At 59.6% G+C, this 24089-nt stretch overlaps 1 protein-coding gene across 4 annotated transcripts; it reads left to right on the top strand.

The window, feature by feature from the left end:
* Positions 1–6258: 6258 nt before the first annotated feature.
* On the top strand, positions 6259–23951 carry SLC43A1 (solute carrier family 43 member 1). Of its 4 annotated transcripts, none has more exons than XM_039539102.1 (16): positions 6259–6496; positions 7728–7824; positions 8422–8598; positions 10851–11034; positions 11418–11473; positions 12220–12296; positions 14482–14574; positions 14825–14958; positions 15156–15334; positions 18676–18822; positions 20347–20382; positions 20777–20915; positions 21198–21339; positions 21563–21636; positions 22032–22155; positions 23045–23951. In XM_039539102.1, exons 3-16 carry the CDS (start codon positions 8445–8447, stop codon positions 23237–23239), a joined length of 1734 nt encoding a protein of 577 aa, XP_039395036.1. In that variant the 5' UTR covers positions 6259–6496; positions 7728–7824; positions 8422–8444; the 3' UTR covers positions 23240–23951. The 4 variants fall into 4 exon arrangements, with proteins under 4 accessions (XP_039395036.1, XP_039395038.1, XP_039395037.1 ...); XM_039539103.1 differs by lacking the exon at positions 6259–6496 and adding an exon at positions 6706–6741; XM_039539104.1 differs by lacking the exon at positions 21563–21636.
* Positions 23952–24089: the final 138 nt, after the last annotated feature.

The raw sequence follows: 24089 nt of genomic DNA, 5'->3' as shown, positions 1-24089 counted from the left end.
TTCGCCTGACTTGAGGTTTTGTTCATCTTGGCTGGGTGGTGGCTTCTCTGGTGGGGGAAATGCTAGAGGAATGAGCTGTAATAATGAGGAGTCAGAGATTATAAAGCCAGAAGGGACCACGGTGCTTATCTAGTCTGATCTCCTGCATTAACACAGGCCTGCGGACTTCCTTGAATTAACTCCTGGTTGAACTAGCAGATCTGTTAGAAAAACATCCCATCTTGATTGAAGAATTGTCAGCGATGGAGAATCTGCTGCAGCCCTTGGTAGATTGTTCACGTTTTTTGCTTTGTTTCCAGTCTGAATTTGTCTAGCTTCAACTTCCAGCCACTGCACCGTGTTAGATCTTTGGCTGCGAGGTTGTGGTAACCCCTGTGTGCTGGGGGCTTCCCAGATGTTCAGGAAGGGAAGTCCCTGCCCTACTGTGATCACGGTCTGCAGACAGACAGCCAGACACACCTGGGATGGGGGAACAGCCAGACAAATGGGGCATTCGTAGTGGTAGCAGAAGCAGCCTCGTTTGCACACCCCCATTTTGCCCCTGTGCGCTGGGGACGGGGTCAGGCATGGAGCTGGGGCGGGAGCAGAAATGGGGACAGGGCAGGGCTGGGTGGCCCTCCCTCACTGCTCCCCATGGGGGCTGGCCTAGCCGGCTGTGCCCCCCTGAATGTCTAGGGGTCGTGCCCCACAGTTTAGGGATCTGTGCTGTAGAGGAAGGGGGCGAAGCTGGACTGTTGTAAGGCACCTCTCCATTGGGAGGGTGGCGCTGGTCTTAACAACCATGCGGCTGTGGTTATTCTATCCCCGGATGTGTAGGGGCCGGCCTAGGAGGGCAGTAGCCATGGGGAGGGACAGGGAAGGAGGCATGATGGGAATGATGCCAACACCTGGCAGTTTGGGGGCAGGGGAGCAGCATGATGGTAGAGAGGCAGAGATCCTAGATTCCCAGGCCAGTGGTGTGATCAGCGAGTGTGACCTGGCTAGCCCAGGCCAGAGCTGAACCCCAGGGCTGCCTGCGGGGTGGAGCCAGAGTGGAGTGTTCAGAGAGAGAGAGAGAGAGATGCCCCCTCTTCCTTCAAGGGCTCAGAATGATGGGGAATCTGCCCCGTGCCTAGGTGGGCCCCAAGGGTTAATGGCCTAAAATGAGCCCCTTAGTTCCAGCCTCATTTGCTCTGGCTTCAGGCCATTGGCATTAGATCCAGGAGGGAGGAGAGCAGGGCTTCGACGCTGTGGTGATGGGGAGGGGAGCCCAAAGGAGTCTACTTTGGAGGGTGGGGGGCAGTATGTGTTTGTGTGGAGGGAGTAGGGAACAGGGCCAGGCCCCAGCAGGAGTGGGTGACTGGGGGAGCCAGGCCCAGGAATGGGGACAGGCTTTGAGTCTCCCTGGTGCATTGGGGACGCTGTGCCCCAAGGGGATTTCATACAGACCCAGAGAGGGGGCAGGACGACTAACTGGCCCCAGTGCTGTGGGCTCTGGGGAGGAGTGGTCTCCCAGTGCAGGTGAGACAGTGTCATCTGGGGGCTGGGCACCTTCCAGCTACTTTATGCCACCCGTGGGCCATTCCTGCTTGAGCCCAGCCATCAGCTGAGGCTACAAGGCAGGAGTTTTCCACTCACAGTGTTCCCCAGCCCCTCCACAAACCCCACGGCAGCATTTAACTCTCTGGCATCCAGTGGCAGGGAGTTCCACCGGCTGTCTTGGGAAGGACAGCTGCCTGTTTCCGTGCAGTTAATACCTGAGTGTCTCTGGTCACAGGACTGGGGAACTAACACCCTATAGCCCTTAAACACTGTGATGTTCCCCCCTGGTGTTATCTGGACCAGTGATCTGCTAGGTCACTCCACTCCTCGACTCTGGGAGCCAGCCTTACCCTGCTCCGCTGTGAGAACCCCCACTCCTGGGCTGTTCACGCACAGCCTCTGGCATGTAATCTGCTCCTTGGATTGTGCAACTGAATGACACGAGCCGATATCTCCTGTCCCAGACACAACCCTAGGAACCTGCAGTGTCCAGTTCTGCCCGCTGGACGCTGTGAGCTTATATGAGTTCATCAATTTAACAAAGAAATTGATATGTACCAGGCTTGTTATCCCAAGGGAATCTCTGACTCGCTTCAAACCAAACGCACTGCTTCAGGTAGAATAAACAAAACAAGTGTATTAACTATAAAGATAGATTTTAAGTTATAAGTCAAAGCACAAGAAGCCAGATTTGGTCAAATGAAATAAAAGCAAAATGCATTCTAAGCTGATCTTAACACTCTCAGTGCCCTTACGAACTTAGATGCTTCTCACCACAGGCTGGCTGGTTGCCCTTCAGTCAGGCTCTCCCCTTTGAGTGGGACTTCAGTCACTTGGTGGAGATGGCTGTAGATGGAGGTGGAAGAGAGAGGAAGAGCCTGGCAAACATCTCTCCCTTTTATCACGTCCTTTCGTCCCTCTTTGCTTTGCCCCCACCCCCCCTTCAGAGTCAGGTGAGCATTACATGGAGTCTCTCCAAGCAAGGTTGAACAATTCCACTGGTGGGGCCTCATGCAGGTGAGTCGTTGCACTGTAGCCCCCTTGCTGGACAATGGTTGTTGATGGGTTGTTTGACACCCCGCCTGGGCGTTGGTTGCTTTCCTTGCTGTTGCCTCTGAGGAGCTAATATCTGGCTGATTCCCTAAACTTACAGCATGTTTTAGTGACAACCATACTACACAATTCTCATAATTTCATATGCATTAATGATATACATATATGGAGAGAGAAATGACTTTCAGCAGATCATAACCTTTCCCCTGATACCTTACAAGGCCTGCTTAATACGTAAGATCACGATGATATGAAAATGAGGAATATGGGGGTTATAGCACGCTCCCCCTAAGTACAGAATGTCACAAACACCCCCTCTTACGTTGCATTGTTACCCAGTGGGGAAAAAGGACAGTTTGCTCTCTGGACAGGCTGGGAGATGTAGTGTGAACGTTACATGGCTGCCTGAGCGGCTCATTAAAAAGGAAGGACTGGCTGAGGGTGGCCCCCCTAAGACAGTAAATCCACTCACCAGGACACGGACACCTAGCAACCTGCACCCCAGAGGGCGATGGATTTCCCCACTGCTCTGCAGGGAGGCTGAGCAAACCCCCCAGCTGGAGAACAAAGGGCTGGGGAGGTGGGAGATGGGGTTAGGAGTTGGCTGTGGGAAGGAGTCGGGGCTCTCACCTGAGGTCAGACTGAGACAGAGCCTGAACAGAGGTGTTCACCACAGCTTGGCTGGTCTCTGGGCTGAGCAGGACGGACTTGGGCCGTGCTTTAACCTTCACTTCTCTGTGCTCACCTATGGGCCTCCTGGGCTGTGTAACAGCTGGCTGCCGAACCCGGCTGTTTTGACAACACTCAGTGTCACCACAAATACTTAATCAGGGGCATTAAGAGCAGACAAGGCTGTGCCGGGAACCTGTTCCAGCTGGGCTCACTGAGCTCACGGGGTGAGGCAGGAGGGTCAGTCACAGGAGGCGGTGAGGCCTGATGGCCTGCCCTTAAGGAAGGGTGGGACCCTTTGGGGGTCTGGCACACTCCAAGAGACTGTTCCAAAGCTGAGAGTGTAGCACCAATCCTGTGGATCCACATCACACAGAGACAGACACACACTATGCACAACCACACCTGCAACCACACACCATGCAGTGTCACACACAACCACAGACACCCCATGCACCCACACAGGGAGAGACACACACCTTGCACAGCCACATACATGCTACCACAACCACGCCAGGCACAGCCACATGTGCACACACACCAGGCACAGCCACACATGCACAACCTCACACATGCACAACCTCACACAGCCACATATGCACATTTACACACAAACACCATATACAACCATCCACTGTGCACAACCACACGTACACCCACTCTCCATGCACAACCATACGTACACACACAACTACATAAACAACTATACACACACATGAATGCACATGCAGCACAACCACACAGGCCGGCCAGGGGAGGGGGCACCTGTGGGTGGCATGGGGGGAGTTAAAGGTTGAGCTGTAGGTTGTGTTTGCGCAGTTGGACTCATCACAGCAGCTAAAGGCTGGTCAGTGGCCAATGAGAAGCTGTGAGGGGGGAGGGTTCCAACTGCACCCGGGGGCTGTGGGAGACATAAAGGAAAGGGTGAGACACCCCGCCCCCCCCCCCCCAAATGTGAGCCTGGTGCTTTTCAAGGGCGACCCGCACTGGTGAGATCTGCCTGCTCCCAGTATATGCTCCAGCCAACCTGGTCTTTTCCTCTGTTCTCCCTGCCCCACTTTCTTCTCTCCTGTCCCATTTGGAAATCTCCACCCTGTTCTTCTCCCTCTGCTCTCTCCCAGTCTCTCTCCTCTATCCACTCCTTCCTTCAGTTCATTCTTTCCTGTCCATCACTCTTTCCTTCTTTCCTTCTTTCTTTCTCCTTTTAATTTGTTCTTTCCTTCTCTAATGCATTCTTTTATTTCTATAGTTCACTCTTTAATTCTTTCTCATTCATTTCTTTTTCCTTTTTCTTTCCTTAATCCTTCTTTCTTTCTTTCATTTATTCCATCTTTCACTTGTTCTTTCTTTCCTCCTTTAATTCCTTTTCTGTTTTGCTCATTCTTTATTTCATTCTTTTTTTACTTGTTCATTCTTTCCTTCTTTAGTTCTTTGTTTTGTCTAGCATTTTTTCACTCATTTTTCTTTCCTTCTTTAGTTCATTCTGTATTTTGTTTCTTCCATCTTTTGTTCATTCTTTAATTATTTCACAAGAACATAAGAATGGCCAGATGTGGTCAGACCAATGGCCCATCTAGCCCTGTGTCCTGTTGTCCAACAGTGTCCAGTGCTTCAGAGGGAACGAACAGAACAGGGCAATTATCAAATGATCCATCCCCTGTTGGCCAGTCCCAGCTTCTGGCAATTGGAGATTTAGGGACATCCCCAGCATGGGATTGAACCCTTGACCATCTTGGCCAATAGCCATTGATGGGCCTGTCCTCCATGAATTTACCTAATTCTTTTTTGAAACCAGTTGTGGTTTTGGCCTTCACAACATCCCCTGGCAACGACTTCCACAGGCCAACTGTGCACTGTGTGAAAAAATACTTCCTTTTGTTTGTTATAAACCTGCTGCCTATTCATTTCATTAGGTGACCCCTGGTTCTCATGTTATGTGAAGGGGTAAATAACACTTCCACATTCACTTTCTCCACATCCGTCCTGATACCACAGACCTCTATCATGTCCCCCCTTAGTCGTTTCTTTTTTAAGCTGAACCGTCCCAGTCGTTTTAATCTCTCCCCATATGGAAGCTGTTCCAGACCCATAATAATTTTTGTTGCTTTTCTCCGTACCTTTTCCAAGTCTAATGTATCTTTTTTGAGCTGGGGCGACCAGAGCTGCATGCAGTATTCAAGGTGTGGGCGTGCCATGGATTTACGTAGCGGCATTAGGATATTTTCTGTCTTATCTATTCCTTTCCTAACGGTTCCTAACACTGTTCGCTTTTTTGACTGCCAGTTCACATGGAGCAGATATTTTTAGAGAACTACCATGATGACTCCAAGGTCTTCCTTGAGTGGTAACAGCTAATTTAGACCCCATCATTTTGTAGGTAGAGTTGGGATTATGTTTTCCAGTGTGCATTCTTTTGCATTGATGAACACTGAATTTCCTCCAATTCAGTTTTTGCCTGTTTTTGCTTGAATTCATTCTTTTTCACTCATTCTTTCCTTCTTTAGTTTGTTCTTTCATTTCTTCTCTTTCCTTCATTCTTTAATTCTTTTGCTCATTCTGTGTTTCCTCCTTCAATTTGTTCTTTGTTGCTGATTCTTTCTTTAATTCATTTTGTCACTCATGCATTCTTTCCTTCTTCAGTTCATTCTTTCTTTCATTCTCTTTCGTTCTTTCTTTCCTTCATTCTTTTTGTAACTCACTCTTTCTTTCCTTCCTTAGTTTGTTCTTTCATTTCTTCCGTCTTTCATTCCTCCTTTAATTCTTTCACTGACTCTTTCTTTCCTCCTTCAATTCACTTTTTGCCTGATCTTTTTTTAATTTGATCTTTCTGTAATTCACTTTTTCTTTGCTCATTTGTCCTTTCATGCTTTCTTTAACTTGTTCATTCTTTTATTCATTCTTCAATTCCCTCTTTATTTTGTTCTTTGCCTCTTTAGCTCCTTCATATTTTCTTATTCTTCTTATCCCCCTCCTGGCTCTCTCTCTCTCTCTCTCTCTCACACACACACACACACATGCAGAGTTGATGCCCTTATAAAGCAGACCACACATACTCTTTTCACTTCCTGCACTGCACACACAAGCGCTCTTCAACTCCCGCTCAGCCGTTTCTAACTTCAGCAGCTGGCAAACAGCAGGCAAAAAAACACACCGCTTAGCCAGTGGCTTGAGGCAGAGGGAGAGTTCGCTTGACCCCTCCCTGCTCTGGGATCACCGAGCTGCCCCCCCCCCCCCGACCCCTTTCGCCAGGAGGGTAAGTGTGGGCGAGGGCTGCCAAGGGGGAGCGGTGTGAGGGGAGGCGGTGGCTGGGGAGGGAGCCAGCTGGGCCAAGGGGACAGGAGTGTTTCACACGTGTGTGACTGGGGCAAAGCAATCGTGCAGTCCACGTGGCAGGGCGGCCAGGCCAGGCGCAGCCCAGCCCAGCCCCGTATTGATTCTGGGCTATTTTTGGGGAGGGGTAGGGCCATGTGGCTGGCTGTGCTGGAACAGGAAGAGAAGGTGAGGGGGATTCTAGGAAGCTGCTGGGTGGGGGGAGGCCATGCTGGCGAGGGGGCTTGAGTGGATTACAGAGCTGGGATGTTGGAGGGTTGGGGGCACTGGAGGGGATACCCCTGCAATGGGGGTACCCCAGAGTGCTGTCAGCTGTCAGAGAAGCCTGACATGAGAATCCTGGCAGCTGGGGCTCAGCACCTCCGCTTCCGCCAGGGGGTCGGGGGACAGCCCAGAGCAGGGCAAGGCCCTCGGGGACACGGGCCGTCTAGGGGCTGATCTTCCCCCAGGGCACAAATCTTTGGCTGGACAGTGGGGCCCCTGGCCCTTCCCCCAGGGGGCTATTCCCCTTTGAAGCTATTTTCTCACCTAAATTCCTCTTTCTTAACGTTCTCTCTTCCCACCTTTGGAGATTTGCAAACTCAACAGAGCCCCAAACATTTTGTCTCCCCTTGGAAATGAGCCCTGTGTAGGATCAGACAGCCAAGGGCAAGCCTGTCGCTCCGGCCTCTTCACTCCAGCTTCCAAAGTTGTGCCTCATTTCAGGGAGCGCCGCCCCACTGCCCCACCTCGGTCTCTTTCACAGTCTGCCCCCAGCCCCGGCGGGAGGGCGCCTGGCTTTGGGATCAGGTTGCTCCAGCTGGATTGGTTGTTGCTTTTAGGGTGCCCAGACAGCAAATGTGAAAAATCGGGATGGGGGTGGGGGGTAATAGGAGCCTATATAAGAAAAAGCCCCAAATATCGGGACTGTCCCTATAAAATTGGGACATCTGGTCACCCTAGTTTGCTTTCCCCAATGCTTAATTTGTGCCAGGGCACAGCCCCAGCACCTCAGGACTTGGCAGATCATGGACCCCACATCACTGGGCTTGGCAGATCATGGCCCCTGCACCTCTGAGTTTGCCGTGTCAGTTAAGAAAGCAAAACAATTGCATCTCTTTCGCTACAAATCAAACACTGGCTTTCCCATGTGAAATCCCGTGTTGGTATTTCAGAGAGTCACAGATCCCAAGGCCAGCCCAGCCCACTGCGACCAGCTCGTCTGACCTCCTGCTGCCCTGACTGAGTTTGTGTTTGAACGAGAGAGACCAGGTGGGTGAGGTAACCCCGCTCACTGGACCGACTTCTGTCCAGTTTTCCAGCTCTACAGAGACCAGCACAGCTACAGCAACCCTGCAAACACGGCTGAGCTAGAGCAGATCTAGAAAAACAGTCAGTCTCCATTTCCTGCCCAGGTGGACTAGCTCTCCTGGCCCTGGTGGGTGTTTCCCTGGCCTCGCTCGTAGCATCTGTGACTTTCAAGAGGAAGAAGGATGGCCCAGTGGTTAGGGCACTAGCCTGGGACTGGGTAGACCTAGGTTCAGTTCCTTGCTCTGCCGCAGACCTGGGGCAGGTCACTTGGCCTTTCTGTGCCTCAGTTTCCCCATCTGTACAATAGGCATAATTGGCCTGTCTGTGTAAAGATACAAAGGCATTGAGGGAGCTCAGACACTATGGGCCAGGTAAGTCTCTAAGACAGATGGATTCTGTGCTGTTTACTCCCTCTTCCAGACTGGTATGGCAGAGGTTAAATAAGACCAGATCCCTGCAGCACCCCCCACCCTATGCTTTGCCATTTAGTTAGAGAGGGGAGGGGCAAGCAGGAGATGGGGGGGGGCAAAGAATGAGTCAGTCACTCTGTGTCCCCAGCCTGTGGTCCCTGTGGAGCCGGGATGGCGCTGACGCTGCAGCAGGCGTACCGTCGGCGCTGGTGGATGGCGTGTACTGCCGTCCTGGAGAACCTCTTCTTCTCCGCCGTGCTGCTGGGCTGGGGCTCCCTGCTCATCATGCTCAAGCACGAGGGCTTCTACTCCCACATGTGCACAGGTGAGAGGGGAGGGGCCCAGGGAGAGAGCGGGGCAGGGGAAAGTGGGTGGGGTTGAGCAAGAGAAGGGCGGGGCACAGAGAGAGTGGGAGGGACCAAGCTGGAGAAGGGTGGGGAAGGTCAAAGAGAAAGTGGGAGGGGCCAAACATGAAAGGTGGGAAGGACAATAACATGGGAGGGGCCAAGCAGGAGAAGGGTGGGGGATGATATGAGGAGTGGAGGGCAAAGGGAAGTAATGGGATTGGGCAATCAGGGGAGGAGGTGAGATGAGGAGGGGCGTGGCCAAGCAGGGGAGGGGTGGAGCCTGAGATGAGGTGGGTGGAGCCACGGGAAGATGTTGGAATGGGGAGGTGTGGGAATGTGGGTGTGTTTGGGGCGTGGCCAGGGCTCAGTCCCTGCAGAGGCCCCACAGAGCTGGGTTCCTCCCCAGATCAGCCGGGCTGGTTCTGGCCCCTCGTCCCAGGTGGGCGGGACAGGCCCAGTGGGGTGGATGGGTCTGACAGGGTCCGGGTTGCTCTGCCGGCCACAAGAGACCCGCAGCCAGACACAGCCGAGAGAGGGACAGACGGACCTGTGGGGGATTGACAGGCACCATGCCACTGGCGCCTCCCACCAACCCCAGCTGCTTAGGGCAGGCCGGGCCAGGCCCCCCTCAATGGGCCCTGGGCACTGATGTACACATCTGCCCCGTGCCAGGCTGTGCTGGGACTCCCTGACACCCACCCCATGGGGCTGCAGCATGGGCCCGTGGCCAGGGTGACAGCGAGAGCGGCGCTTGGCACAGACCCTGCCAGGTGTGGCACCATACAGCATTCCTGAGCCAGGGCTGGAGACCCTCAGGGACTCCTCTGCCTTGCCCCTGTCCCCAATGGGATCCCGCTCCCTGCATGGGAACCCCTGCCCCTCCCATCCCCCCTTGCTTCCTGTCCCCCCATGGGAATGGTCAACGCTGAAGCCCCACTCTGTCACGCCGAGTGCATAAGTGGGGCCCACAAGGATTAAAAAAATTAATACTGGCCACTCCAGGCTTGTATTAAACTCCCAAGGTTACAGCTTTTCTCTGACCGTGGCTTGGTAAATGCTGCCACCACCCAAATGCAAAAAAAACCCCTTTTGAACCCAGGAAGGAGCACTTGGGAATTCCTCCCTGTGGGGCACCCTCAAGCCCTTTCAGCCCCACTCCAGGGAAGAGCTGAGAAAGGAAACAACGGAAATTAGCTGTGGCTAGCAGCTAATTAAACAACAGGCACAAACTCCTTAGGACACAAAAATCCAATCCTGTTCTTAAAAAAGGTAAATTTTATTAAAAACAAAAAAGGGAAAAATACATCTGGAATTTAGACGTTTTGCTAGATCTTAAAAGAAACATTTATACAAATCAGGCACCCAAAACAGCTTTCCTGGGGGGTTCAGCTTAAAGGTTACAAGCAAACGGAAGCATCTGGGGTTAGCACAGCGGAGATCCACACACTAAAATAAAGAAAATAAACCTGATCGCGTCTAGCTAAACATTCTGATCTACTTACGTATTTGGAGTTCAGATACTAGTTCTAGGCATGAGCTAATGATTTATGATCATACCTGGCTTAGCTGTTTATAGGTGGCTGCTCTGTCCCTCCAGCCCAGAGAACAACAGAAAAAGGCAAAGTTTCTTTCCCAATTTTAAAAAGTTCCACCCTCCCATTGGCTCTTTTGGTCAGGTGCCCACTTCCCCCCCCCCTTTACCTGGGGGACTTTTTAACCCTTTATAGGTAAAGCAAGTAAAGACCAACTCCCAAGAGGGATTTTACAGCTAAGTGGCTGGCTGGGTGTCCATCAAAGGGAGCTCTCCCCCAACCACTTTATTTATCACAGGAACCCTGACCCGCCCCCTGAGAGTCCCCTCGTCCCCCTTGCCTCCTGTCCCCCCATGGGAACCCTGACCCTCCCACTGAGAGCCCCCTGTCCCCCCATGGGGCCCCCTCAACCCCCAGTGAGACTTTGTTGCCCTTACTGAGAGCCCTGCTTGAATCCCATGAAACCTCGTGCCTCCTGCTCTCCCATGGGACCCCTGTTCCCCCACTGAGAGCTTCCCTGCCCCCCATGAGCCTCCTTGCTCCCTGATGAGACTCTGCTCCCCCCCCCAATAGCTTCCCCCGTGGGCCCCTGCCCAGCTATGGAGTGAGAGGTAGGTACAGCCCCTGGGGCAAGGGGGGTCAGGGTTGGGGGGCTCCCCCCAGGGCTGGGGAGGGTCTGACGCTGCGAATGTCCCCAGGTGAAAACGGGACCAATGGCTCAGCTCCGGAGCATCCCCTCCACCACTGGCCTAGCTGCGTGGAGCAGGAGGAGATGCTGAACCTGGGCTTCACCATCGGGTCCTTCCTGCTGAGCGCCGCCACCCTACCCTTGGGGGTGCTCATGGACCGTCTGGGGCCCCGGCCCCTCCGCCTCCTCGGCAGGTGCGGGGTGGCCTGGGGGGTCAGGAACCCCCTGGGTGGGGGTTGTGTGGAAGAAGGGCCCATGGAGATGGGGAAGGGGGCCATGGATTTCCTCAGGAAACAGGGCTGGGTCTTAAGATGGGGGGCGGTGGCTGAGGTGGGCGTGGAGGGACAAGGTAAAAGGAGGGGGAGATGTGCACTGGGGATGTCCCAAGGTGGGGGGTGCCGGAGGTGCCCATGGTGGGGGCTGGGTCCTGTGGGGGTAGGGGCCTCAGGGATATGCTTAGGTGGCTAGATCTCAAGGTGTGGGCACTGGGGGAGGTGCCCATGGGAATGGAGGGATCCCAGGGTTGGGGAGGGTCCCATAGGCTGGGGGTGCTGATTACTGCCCTGTGCCCCTGTAGTTTCAGCTTTGCTGTCTCCTGCGCTCTGATGGCCCTGGCTGCCTACCACCCCTCAGGTGAGGTGAGGGCTCCTCCCCACAGCCCGCAGCTCCCCGTCCCCTTGTCTTCCCAGCAGCACCCACAAGCTCCCCAACCTGTTTCCTGAACCTGATCCAAACCTCCACTGACACAGGCCGCCATCTCCACAGTTTATCTCACGTTCTGCCACCCCCACAGTCTCCCAGCCCTGCGCTCCTCCGCTCCCCAGTCTCCCAAACCCCCAGCCCTGCGCCCCTCCGCTCTCCCATCCCCAAATCCCCAGCCCTGTGCCCCTCCGCTCTCCCATCCCCGCAAACCCACAGCCCTGCGCCCCTCCGCTCTCCCGTCCCCAAATCCCCAGCCCTGCGCCCCTCCGCTCTCCCGTCCCCCAAACCCACAGCCCTGCGCCCCTCCGCTCTCCCGTCCCCAAATCCCCAGCCCTGCGCCCCTCCGCTCTCCCGTCCCCTAAACCCACAGCCCTGCGCCCCTCCGCTCTGCCATCCCCAAATCCCCAGCCCTGCGCCCCTCCGCTCCCCAGGCTCCCAAATTCCCAGCCCTGCGCCCCGGCGCTCTCCCCGCCCCCCAACCCACCGCCCGGCGCCCCCGCTCCCGTCCCCAAATCCCCAGCCCTGCGCTCCTCCGCTCCCCAGTCTCCCAAATTCCCAGCCCTGCGCCCCTGCGCTCTCCCATCCCCCAAACCCACAGCCCTGTGCCCCTCCGCTCTCCCATCCCCCCAGTTCCCCAGCTCAGACTCATCTACTCTCCCCACCTCTCTCTCCCCCAGGTCTCTCCCCACTGATTTTCCTCGGCCTGTCTATGAATGGCTTTGGGGGTATCTGCCTGACATTCACCTCGCTGACGGTGAGTGTGGGCTCTGTGCCCCCTGGGGGGAGGGGCTGTGCCTGTCGCTGTGGGGCAGGAGGGAGCGCTGAGCCCCTTGGGAGGGCCGGCTGGGGGCAGCAGAGTGGGGGAAGGGGTACCATGCCAGCCTTCCTCAGGGTACAAAACATCTTTGGTCCCAAGGCTCCCCCCTGGATGCCCAGAGGGGTCAGTGCCCTGAACTCCTCCCGGGGCTTGGCGCTGGGGCCTGAACCCCACAGCTGAGTACCGAGGAGGCAGGTGGTGTGGCAGGACCCTGGCCTAGAGTCACATGGCAGGGGAGTGACTAGCCCCCTGCCTGTTTCTGGGTCCCCATGGCTCCCTGCCGGGCCCTGCCCTGCCCTGCTGAGGAGGCCTGCGCCCGAGCTCGCTCAGCCACTCCTGCCCCACGCGGGGGTTGGTCCTGGGGTATGGCACAGCACCCAGCTCTCAGGGTGGGGCCCAGCCTGGGTCCCCAGTGTGTGGGGAGGGGCTGTGTGTGTGGGGGTGCGGGTCGTGGGGCTCGCTGGCAGGGGGCTCTGTGCCGTCTCTCACCATCTCCCAGGGCTGAGTGCGCTCGCCCCTCGTTGCCTTGGACTGACGTGCCACTCGCCTGCCACGGCTCCCATTGCTCTGGACCAGGCGCGGAGCCATCTGCCTCCTGGCTGCCTCTGCATGGGCCTGAGCGGCGGCTTGCACGGTGCGGGGGAGCACTGGCCTGGCGCCCAGTGTGGGGCTGCTTGCCCTGTGGGGTGGGGACAAGGCCAAGCTCTGAGCCAGGCACAGGAGGGCCTTGTGCACCTGCTTGGGTCAGGTGGGGGCTGGGGCGGGGCTGTGTTCGCCCCATGCTGAATGCTCCTGTCTGCGTTGGTTGCTGAGGGATGGGCAGCTGGGCACTGCAGTCCTGGGCACACAGGGGAGGCCGGTTGGCGGGAATGTCACTGCAGGGTTTCTGTCGGGGCTGGGTCCCCAGCTGAAGCTGGGTCCCGGAGGACAGGCCGGGGGGTTCTTGGGGGCCATGTCCCTTGCCAGCTGCAGGGCTGGGCGTGATCCCGCCCCCCGCCTGCTCCGTGATGGGGTCTGACCCAGGCGTCGTGCACACGCTGCATGCAGCGCTCTGAGCCGGGAAGTGAGCCGGCGCTGGGTGCCAGCGAGCCCTCGGGGCCGGGCTGCCAGGGGACCGTGGCAAAGGGCTGGGCGGAGCAAAGTGGGCAGCGCTGCAGCCAGGGCCGGCTCCAGACCCCAGCGCGCCAAGTGCGCGCTTGGGGCGGCATTTTGTCGGGAGGGCGGCAGGCGGCTCCGGCGGACCTTCCGCAGTCATGCGTGCGGATGCTCCACCGGAGCCGCGGGACCAGCACACCCTCCGCAGGCACGTCTGCAAGAGGTCCCCCGGAGCCGCGGGACCGGTGACCGGCAGCGCGCCCCCTGCGGCGTGCCGCCCTCCTTGGGGCGGCCAAATTCCTAGAGCCGCCCCTGGCTGCAGCCTCTGGCATGGGGCACTGCCTGGGGGGAAATCTCTCCATCCAGCACATGAGGGGTTAGGATTACACCCTCTCCAGCCCCCTGGGGTCATGTTGCATGTTGGCACAGGCACAGCCCCCGCCCCACCTGCCAGCAGTCACGTGACCTGGGCAGGTAGCCGGGCAGCCAATAGGAAGGCAGGATCATGGATCACACCCCCCCTGCCCAGGGCTAGGGGGGAGGGAGGGGGCAGGGCACGTGTTGGAGCTGGGCTAGGGCCCCAACCACGTGCTGGCCTGTTTACTAAACCAAGGTGCCCTGCTGCTTGCGGCTGCCTCTGGGGGAGGGGAGGAACAGGCCTGATCCCCGCCCCCATGGGGCCCCAACACGGTCCAGAGCTGGGATCCGGCCCCACCCCCCTGCCCCATGGCACCCTAACCCTGTATCTAGGCTCCCTCCCCAGGGGGAATCCAGGCCTCCTCTCCCCGTCCCCCACCCACTGCTCCTCTAGTGAGACCCCCCCCAGTGGGGGCCAAAGGGAAATGGCTGCCCCCAGGCCTGAGCTGGGCAGCGGGGAGGGGTGGTGTCGATGGGCTGGGATGGGTGGAGGGGGAAAGAGACTGGGGAGGGCTGGGGGCTGTCCTGGCGCTGGGGCTGTCGTCCCCCCCCCGCCCCCCGCTGCCTCTCTTCTCCCCCCACTAACATCTCTGCTCTGTCTCCTCCCCAGCTGCCCAACATGTTTGGAAACCTGCGCTCCACCTTCATGGCGCTGATGATCGGCTCCTACGCCTCCTCGGCCGTCACCTTCCCCGCAGTCAAGGTACGGGGGCCTCTCGATGTGGGGGCAGGTTCAACCCCCCCATCCCCACTTCCTGCTTCAGATCAGTGGGTGGCCTGGGCTGCTGGATTGGGGGGGCTCACAGAGAGCTATCAGCGCCTCTGGGTTACGTGGGGAGAAATCGGGGCTCCGGGTGACCCCTGCCCAAGATGCCAGCCAGACCCTCCCTGTCCCATCTGGCCCCCTCCCTGTCCACATCCGCCCCACTAACCTCCTGCTCCCCTGCTCCCAGCTGATCTACGATGCCGGCGTCTCCTTCATCACCATAATGCTGACCTGGTCGGGCCTGGCCTGCCTCATCTTCCTCAATTGCCTGGTCAACTGGCCCAAGGAGTCCTTCCCGGCGCCCGAGGAGGCTAACTACACGTGAGTGAGGGTGGGGGAGCGCCAGCCTTTCCCAGCAGGGGGGCGCTGTAGGGAGCAGGGTGGGGGCGCTGGCTGTGGGGGGAGCTCCCAGCAGACAGTGGCAGGTCTCCCCCAGCAGGTGGCGCTATGGGGGCAGTGGCAGGTCTCCCCCAGCAGGGGGTGCTGGTTCTCCTCTCACCCCCCTTTCCCTGGGTCAGGAAGAAGATCAAGCTGAGCGAGCTGGCACTGGATCACAGGGTGACGGGCGATCGGTTCTACACCCACGTCACCACCGTGGGGCAGCGCCTGAGCCAGAAGGGGCCGTGCCCGCAGGAGGGCAAGGAGCTTTGCACATCGACGCAGGACCTGTGCCACGGGGCCACGATCCCTGCCGAGTGTGAGTGTCACATGCCCCCTGGACTCAGGGTGCCAGCTGGACCCAGCACCCATGGGGGCAGAGCTCAGGGTACCTTGCAGGGGGCAGGGTCTCTGGGTGCAGCGCCCTGCAGTCCTGCTGCAGCGCCCCCTGCTGGGCTGTGTGCACCCTGGGTGGGCAGGGTTTGGGGGCTGCTGGGCTTCCCAGAGTGTGTGTGTGGGGGGAAGGTTCAAGGTGTATAGGGGGAAGGGCTTTGCCAAGGTGGGGGGCAGAGCTCCCTGAGGAGGGCAGTGTGACAGGGCCACCCAAGAGTGTCTGAGGGGCTCAGGGTGTCTGATACCCCCCAGGGGAGCAGTGTGTGTGAGGGAGTGCAGGGGGGTGTGGGGCTGCGGAGTGCAGTGGGGTGTGGGGCTGCGGAGTGCAGTGGGGTGTGGGGCTCTCCCAAGCTGGGGGTACAGGGGACTGTAGGGAATTGCAGGGCTGTCCCAGGCTGGGGGCTACAGGGGAATGTAGGAGGTGCAGGGCTCTCGTAGGCTGGTGGGGGTGCAGTGCAGGGCTCTCCCAGGCTGGGGGGACAGGGAATGTAGAGGGGTGCAGGGCTCCCCCAGGCTGGGGAGGGTGCAGGGGAATGTAGAGGGGTGCAGGGCTCCCCCAGGCTGGGGGGGGACAGGGGAATGTAGGGGGGTGCAGGGCTCCCCCAGGCTGGGGGGGGTGCAGGGGAATGTAGGGGGGTGCCGGGCCCCAGGCAGGGGACAGGAATGTAGGTGCAGGGCTCCCCAGGCTGGGGGACAGGGGAATGTAGGGGTGCAGGGCTCCCCAGGCTGGGGGACAGGGAATGTAGGGGTGCAGGGCTCCCAGGCTGGGGACAGGGAATGTAGGGGTGCAGGGCTCCCAGGCTGGGGGGACAGGGGAATGTAGGGGTGCAGGGCTCCCAGGCTGGGGACAGGGAATGTAGGGGGGTGCAGGGCTCCCCCAGGCTGGGGGGGGTGCAGGGGAAGGTAGGGGGGTGCAGGGCTCCCCCAGGCTGGCGGGGGGGAACAGGGGAATGTAGGGGGGTGCAGCCTGAAGCAGCAGGCGGTGTGTGGGCGGGGCTAGCCGTGCCCCCAACCCACCGGCCGATTTATGGCCCATTTATGGCCCGGCAGCTGCCCCGTGCAAGGCCGGGAACCTCGCGCATCAGGCAGTGGCTCTGCAGGCCGCGGGGCGCTGCCTGGGTGTCTGGCTCCACCTGCTGGCGGGATCCGGGACCTGCACTTTCCCGGCCCGTAGCGCCCGACACCGCTAAGTCCCGCTGGGTTCTACCTGCGGGATCTGGGGCGGCCCTAACCCCCGGGGGGGCGGAGCCCCCAGGCACCCACGCGGCCAGCCTCCTGCACAGCTGCTAGACTGAGCTCGAGTTTGGAGAGAACCCAGGAGTCCTGGCTCCGAGAACCCTCGCCCGCTCTAACCACTAGATCCCACTGCCCTCCCAGAGCTGGGCTACAACCAGGAGTCCCGACTTCCACCCTGCAACTAGACCCCACTCCTCCCTCTTCCCCCCCCTCCCCGAGCCGGGGTAGAAGCCAGGAATCCAACCGTGCTGAGATTCACCTTTCCCACATGCGAGAGCAGAGGTGGGCAGTGACAGACGCTGCTGTCTGTTTGTAGGGTGGTGATGAGAGCTGCCGTGGCTGGGGAGAGTGGGGATGACTCTGGCTGAGGCTGTTGTGGGGGTGGGGTCTCTGATGGGGGCAGCCTGGGGATGACTCTGGCTGAGGCTGTCGGGGGGATGGGGTCTCTAATGGGGGGAGCCTGGGGATGACTCTGGCTGAGGCTGTCGGGGGATGGAGTCTCTGAGGGGGGCAGCCTGGGGATGACTCGGGCTGAGGCTGTCGGGGGGATGGGGTCTCTGATGGGGGGAGCCTGGGGATGGCTCTGGCTGAGGCTGTCGGGGGGATGGGGTCTCTGATGGGGGGAGCCTGGGGATGGCTCTGGCTGAGGCTGTCGGGGATGGGGTCTCTGATGGGGAGCCTGGGGATGGCTCTGGCTGAGGCTGTCGTGGGGATGGGGTCTCTGATGGGGGGAGCCTGGGGATGGCTCTGGCTGAGGCTGTCGGGGGATGGGGTCTCTGATGGGGAGCCTGGGGATGACTCTGGCTGAGGCTGTCGGGGATGGGGTCTCTGATGGGGAGCCTGGGGTTGGCTCTGGCTGAGGCTGTCGTGGGGCTGGGGTCTCGGATGGGGGGAGCCTGGGGATGGCTCTGGCTGAGGCTGTCGGGGGATGGGGTCTCTGATGGGGAGCCTGGGGATGACTCTGGCTGAGGCTGTCGGGGATGGGGTCTCTGATGGGGAGCCTGGGGATGGCTCTGGCTGAGGCTGTCGGGGCTGGGGTCTCTGATGGCGGGGGGGAGCCGGGGGATGGCTCTGGCTGAGGCGGTCGGGGGATGGGGTCTCTGATGGGGAGCCTGGGGATGGCTCTGGCTGAGGCTGTCGGGGATGGGGTCTCTGATGGGGGCCGCCTGGGGATGGCTCTGGCTGAGGCTGTCGGGGATGGGGTCTCTGATGGGGAGCCTGGGGATGGCTCTGGCTGAGGCTGTCGGGGATGGGGTCTCTGATGGGGCCTGGGGATGACTCTGGCTGAGGCTGTCGGGGATGGGGTCTCTGATGGGGGCAGCCTGGGGATGACTCTGGCTGAGGCTGTCGTGGGGATGGGGTCTCTGATGGGGGGAGCATGGGGATGGCTCTGGCTGAGGCTGTCGGGGGCTGGGGTCTCTGAGGGGGAGCCTGGGGATGGCTCTGGCTGAGGCTGTCGGGGATGGGGTCTCTGAGGGGGGGAGCCTGGGGATGACTCTGGCTGAGTCTGTCGGGGGGATGGGGTCTCTGATGGGGCAGCCTGGGGATGACTCTGGCTGAGGCTGTCGGGGATGGGGTCTCTGATGGAGGGGGGGAGCCTGGGGATGGCTCTGGCTGAGGCTGTCGGGGGATGGGGTCTCTGATGGGGGGGGAGCCTGGGGATGGCTCTGGCTGAGGCTGTCGTGGGGATGGGGTCAGTGATGGGGGGAGACTGGGGATGGCTCTGGCTGAGGCTGTCGGGGGGATGGGGTCTCTGATGGGGGGAGCCTGGGGATGGCTCTGGCTGAGTCTGTCGGGGGGATGGGGTCTTTGATGGAGGGGGGGAGCCTGGGGATGGCTCTGGCTGAGGCTGTCGGGGATGGGGTCTCTGATGGAGGGGGGGAGCCTGGGGATGGCTCTGGCTGAGGCTGTCGGGGGATGGGGTCTCTGATGGGGGGCACTATCATGTCTGGTGGAGGAGGTGTGGGGGTTGTCTGGGGCTGACAGTGACATCTCCTCCTTCCCTTCCCCCTCCCTCGCCCCTGCCTGCAGACTCGATCCCCTTCCGCCGCAGCGTCTGCTCCCCCATCTTCCTGTGGAGCCTGATCACCATGGGCATGACCCAGCTGCGCATCATCTTCTACATGGCAGCGATGAACAAGATGCTGGAGTTCCAGGTGACGGGCGGCAGCCAAGACGGTGAGGGCCCGGTGGGGAGCGTGTCATGGATCCACTGGCCCAGCCTCTCACCAGTCCCTGGCCCCTAAGGCCCCACCCAGTTCCACAGGGGCAGGCCCATGGCCTCTAGGGCGCCAGCGATCCCCGTCTGTCTCCTTGGCTGCCGGGAGGTTTGTGCCTTTCAGGGCGCCGTGCTGTCAGGGGTATCTGCAGCGACAGCAGCAGCCTTCCCAGACCGGGGGGACATGAACCGCCTGGCCCACGGGATCGGCAAGGCCTTGGCTTCGCACAGAGAGGCAAAGCTTGAGCCATAGTCCAGCCTGGCCAGCGCCGCTGCAATTAGCCAGCCAAGCTGTTATGGCCTCTGTCTCCATGTGGCTCCTTGTCAGCCCTGAGGCCTGGCCGCCGGCCTCCTTTCCCCTTTGTTCTCCCGCTGGGGCCTTCGTGCTGCTTCTTGGCTGAGGGAACGTCTCCTTTCTCCTGGCTGGTGGCTCTAGGGGTGAACAGCCCGGCCATTGGGGTTCCCGCTCTCTTGCTGGATGCTCCATTGATGTGGGTTGGTTTTCGCCAGTCCTTTGCCGACCCTTCGTACCACCCCAGCCAGCCATGGGACGCACACACCTCATGGCTCTTGCTCTGCCCCAAGAACAGCTGGTTAAACCTCTGCACTCGTGTGCAGAGCAATGCAAAGCACAGAGGGAAACTGAGGCACGGATACGCCTCATAAACATAGCACCAAAATTCCCACTTGGTCACAGGGGGACATAGGCCAGGAGGGGGCATTGGGTGGGGGCCTGCTCTCATGGACCCACAGGGTGTGTACTGTGCCCTGGTGTTTCCTCTGCCCCTTGGAGGAGCCCCACCGAGGGCCCCGCTCTTCCTTAAGGGCCAGTCAGGCGGCCTCCCCGCCTCTGGGCTCCACTGCGAGCTCTGTCCAGCGAGGCCGAGCGAGGCAGGCTCCTGGCCACAGACTCACCCGCTCTTCGTGTCAATGTAATTTTCAGCACAATCCTGCCCTAACTCAGCCCGGCTGGTTTTCAGTCTGTCGTCCAAGGGCTGAGTTTGCCCGTCCGCCTGCAGGAGGGTCCCAGGGATCGCCTGGGGCTCCCACTGGCTTTACGGACCCTCCATCGATGTGGAGCCAGGCCCCAGACTGTTATGGGACCCAACACCTCCTGCCCCCAGAACTGCTTTTAATCCTTTTGTGCCCACAAGTAGCAAGGCAGAGTACAGAGGGAAACCGAATAATGCATAGAAATATCTCAGAAAATCATCACTTCATCACAGGAGGGCATAGGGCATGAGGGGAGCTGGGTGTGTGTGTGTGCGGGGGGAGTTGGGGTAGGAGGGGGAGACCGAGGTGGGCTGGGGGGGGGGGTAGGGAGGAGCTGGCATAGGAGGGGGGAAGCAGAGGCCAGCAGGGGGAGCTGGAGGTGAGTGTGGGACGGAGAAGGTGTTGGAGGGACATTGGCTTGAATGGGGGCAGGGACCTTCTCTCCAGGCCCTTTATCCCGTCTGTGTGTCTCTCCCCCCTGTTGACCCCAGTGCCGGAGGAGCTGATGGAGCAGGCTGAGGACACAGGTAGGAGCAGCTGGGGGTAGCCGAGGCCAGCCCTGCCCTTCCAGCATTGCTAGCTCCGGCAATGTACGGAGCTGCCAAGAGACTGGGGAGCCCCGGGCCCCTATGGGGCAGGAAGTGGGAGTGGGGTCTCCCACATGCAGTGGCCGATGGACCGATGCCCTCCCCAGGCGCTGTGCTCTCCGCTATAGGGCAGAGGGATGGGGCCTGGGTGTGGGGTTCTCCCCTGATGGGGAAGGGCATGGGCATGAGAGTCTCCTCCCTGATCAGAGACTGGGGGTGGGGACTGGGCCCAGGGGTCTCCGCTCTGATGGGGGTAGGGCCTGGGAGTCTCCCCGGCAGTGGGGTTGGGGCCGGGGCCCGGGCACCGGGTTTTCACCCTCTCCCCGACGGACAGTTGGGTTCTACGCCTCCATCTTCGGGGCCATGCAGCTGCTCTGCCTCATAACCTGCCCCTTCATCGGCTACGTGATGGACTGGCGCATGAAGGACTGTGTGGACGGGCCACTGGGCACGGGCGCCACCGCGGCAGCTGGGTGAGAATGTGTGTCCGGGGCACGGAACCAGCTTGGGAGCCTGGGGGGGGGGGCGAATCCTGGTGCCCCGGGGCGCAGATCCCTGCTGGGGGGTGAATCCTGGCACTGGTGTCCTTGGGTGCAGACCCCACTGGGGCTGCTGGGGGGCGAATCCTGGCACTGGTGGCCCAGGTCACGGAACCCACTGGGGGGACTGGGGTGTGTGTTTGAATCCTGGTGCTCATGCCCCGGGGTGCGGACGCCGCCGGGCTGGCTAGTGACTCTTTCCCCTGCCATTGCCAGGGCCGGGGCTGAGAAGTCACCTGCTAGGCCCCGCTACCGCAAGATCCAGAAGCTCACCAATGCCATCCGGGCCTTCACCTTCACCAACCTGCTGCTGGTGGGCTTCGGGGTCACCTGCCTCATCGATAACCTACCTCTGCAGGTACCGCTGGCCCCTGCTCTGCTCCCCCACGGTGCCCCAGGCAGGTGCCGCCCCTGGCCCGCTCCCCCTTGCCCCATGGCCCGCCAGAGCTGGTGCCACTCTGAGTCTCCTGTCCTTTCCCATCGTGCCCCAGGCCCAATGGTCACTGTCTGCTGCTGATCCCCTGGGGTGCCCCCCACATTCTGATGCTCCCCCCTCGCTCTCTCGCTCTCTCTCTCTGCAGTTTTTGACCTTTGTCCTTCACACCATGGTGCGAGGCTTTTTCCACTCCGCCTGCGGGAGTCTCTACGCCGCTGTGTGAGTCCCCCCGACCCCCACGCTTGCCCCATCCTTCCTGTGTGCCCCTGCCACACCCAGAGCCTGGAGCGCTGGCTGGGGATGCAACCCCCCATCTCCCTCCCTCCTTAATCTTCCTGGGGGGCCAAGCCCAGCTGGCCAAGGCTGATGGAGTTTGGTGAGGGTCAGTCCTTCTTGATGGGGGGAGGGGCACGAACCAGCTGGGATGTGGGGCAGGCGGGAGGGGAGATGGGGGGTTGCCCCCTCGATCCCACTCATTCTCCTGTCTGCTGGGGCCATGGCAGAGATCTGGGGTCACTAATCAAGGGGGGGGGGTCACTCCCAGGACTTTGGTGGGGGCGGAGTCGCGCCCGGTGGGCAGAGCCCTCATTGGCCGCTTGGCCTTTGGTTGGCAGGTACCCGTCCAGTCACTTTGGCACGCTGACTGGCCTGCAGTCGCTGATCAGCGCCGTCTTTGCTCTGCTGCAGCAGCCGCTCTTCATGGTCGTGGTGGGGCCCCTGGCCGGCGACCCCTTCTGGGTAAGTGAAAGGGCCGTGACCCCGGGCCAACCCTATCCTGGGATCCCCCTCCCCACAGACCTCAGGCTGGGGAGCCCCCGCCCCCACCTCGTGGAGCTAGCATATGGCAAGGGGCGGGGCAATACCAGTGCTTGACCCCACCCCCCAAGGACTTAGACTCTGCCCCGCTCTGGGGCTGATCCACCAAGGGGTGAGGGAGGCTGGAGTGGGGGGGTTGGATCTGGTGCCCCTTCCCCTGGCTGGGCAGGGGGCTCTGCGGCAGCACCTGGCCCCGTTAGACCAGAGGGTGCCATTTGTCCCAGTTGAATGTGTTAGCTGACACTGGAGAGATGAGGGGTGGGGCTAGACCCAGGCTCCTCCTACCATCCTGAAAGGGGTCACAGGGACCTCCCTGCCCTTGGAGAAAAGGGTATAGTGCGGGGAAGGACCAGGATGGCTCAGGGAAGAGGGGAATGGGACATGGGGCCTTTCCCCTCTAGGGGGCGCTGGCTCTGATCTGACCCCAGGATGGGGCCACTGACTGGCTCGAGGAGTCAATGGGGGGGAGTGGGAGTCTTTCCCCTCTAGGGGGCGCTGGTCCTTGTGCCTGGCTGGCTTGGGGAGTGGGACAGTCCCCGGTGAGGCAGGTGCCTGTGTCCAGATTGGCAAAGCTGCCCAGTTGGCGCTAAAAAGGTCTTGGAGTCCGAGCTCCTTGCCCCCCCGGGGGAGGAGTGCAGGGCTGCGGCGCGGGCCCCTTTCCCAGCATGCTGTGCAATTAATAGGGGGTGGAGAAGGAACATATTTTGGTGGCTGAATCACTGAGTGGGTAGCTCAGCTGTGAGATGAAATCACTGATTTTCCCCCCTCCAAATCTCTCCCACTTGCCTTGCATCCCCCTCCCCCCCCACAGGTCAATTTTGGCCTCCTGATCTTCTCTCTCCTGGGCTTTCTGCTGCCCTTCTACCTCTGCTACTTCCGGCGCGCCCTGCTCCGGGACCAGCCGGTGCTGGGAGAGACCCCGGACCTGGCGGAGGATGCCCAAGTCAAACTCCAGGCCGGCGTGGCCCTCAATGGCGTGCTGAGTGCTGACGACACTGCGGCATAGGGGGGGCTGGAGAACGGGTTCGGGGGGGGGAGAGCGTGGGTGACATAGAACAAAATGCCAGATCCGCTCATCAGCCGATTGCCGAACAGATGGGATGAGACACTAAGAGCAGGAAAAAGAAACACTTGTAGGTTTCAATACGCGGGAGCCATGGAAATAGCCGAGCTGCGTCGAATTTCTAATAGTTTTTTTTATATATATATCGAGAGAGAGAGATCTATATATTTTTGCAGGGAACTTTATAAAGCTCTATGACTGTAAATAACTAACCAAAGATCGGGGTGCGCTCCTAAGCCCCAAATCAGGACGTGCCCTTCCCATAAAGATGTGCCCCTTGGAAAGAGGTGCTGGATCAGGGCATTCAGGATAATAATTTCTAGCACTTACCTAGCCGCAGTCAAACTGTGGGGGGTGAGTATCAGAATCCCACCCCCCCATGTTATAGATGGGGAAACTGCCTAGCTGCCGAGTCCTGGGTTTGAATCGTAACGTCCCCCTCCTTGCCCTGCCTGCCTGAGCCTTTGCCTATCAGCTAACATGGAGGGGTCAAAGTTTCCTCCTGCTGCTAGGACGTCCCTCGTTGGCCCACGCTGGGTTGTCGATAAAACAAATGAAAGGAAGTATTTCTCCACACAGTCAGCCTGGGGGAACTCTTTGCCAAAGGGTGTTGTGAAGGCCGAGACTAACAGGGTTCAAAAAAGAACTAGATCAGTTCATGGAGGATAGATCCATCAATGGCTCTTAGCCAGGATGGGCAGGGACGGTGCCACTAGCCTCTGTTTGCCAGAAGGTGGGAATGGGCGACAGGGGATGGATCACTTGATGATTCCCTGTTCTGTTCATTCCCTCT

This window comes from Mauremys reevesii, linkage group 4, assembly GCF_016161935.1.
Source record: "Mauremys reevesii isolate NIE-2019 linkage group 4, ASM1616193v1, whole genome shotgun sequence".
Lineage (NCBI taxonomy): Eukaryota > Metazoa > Chordata > Testudines > Geoemydidae > Mauremys > Mauremys reevesii.
Note: the sequence above shows the minus strand (reverse complement) of the source record. Positions and strands in the feature narration are given on the sequence as shown.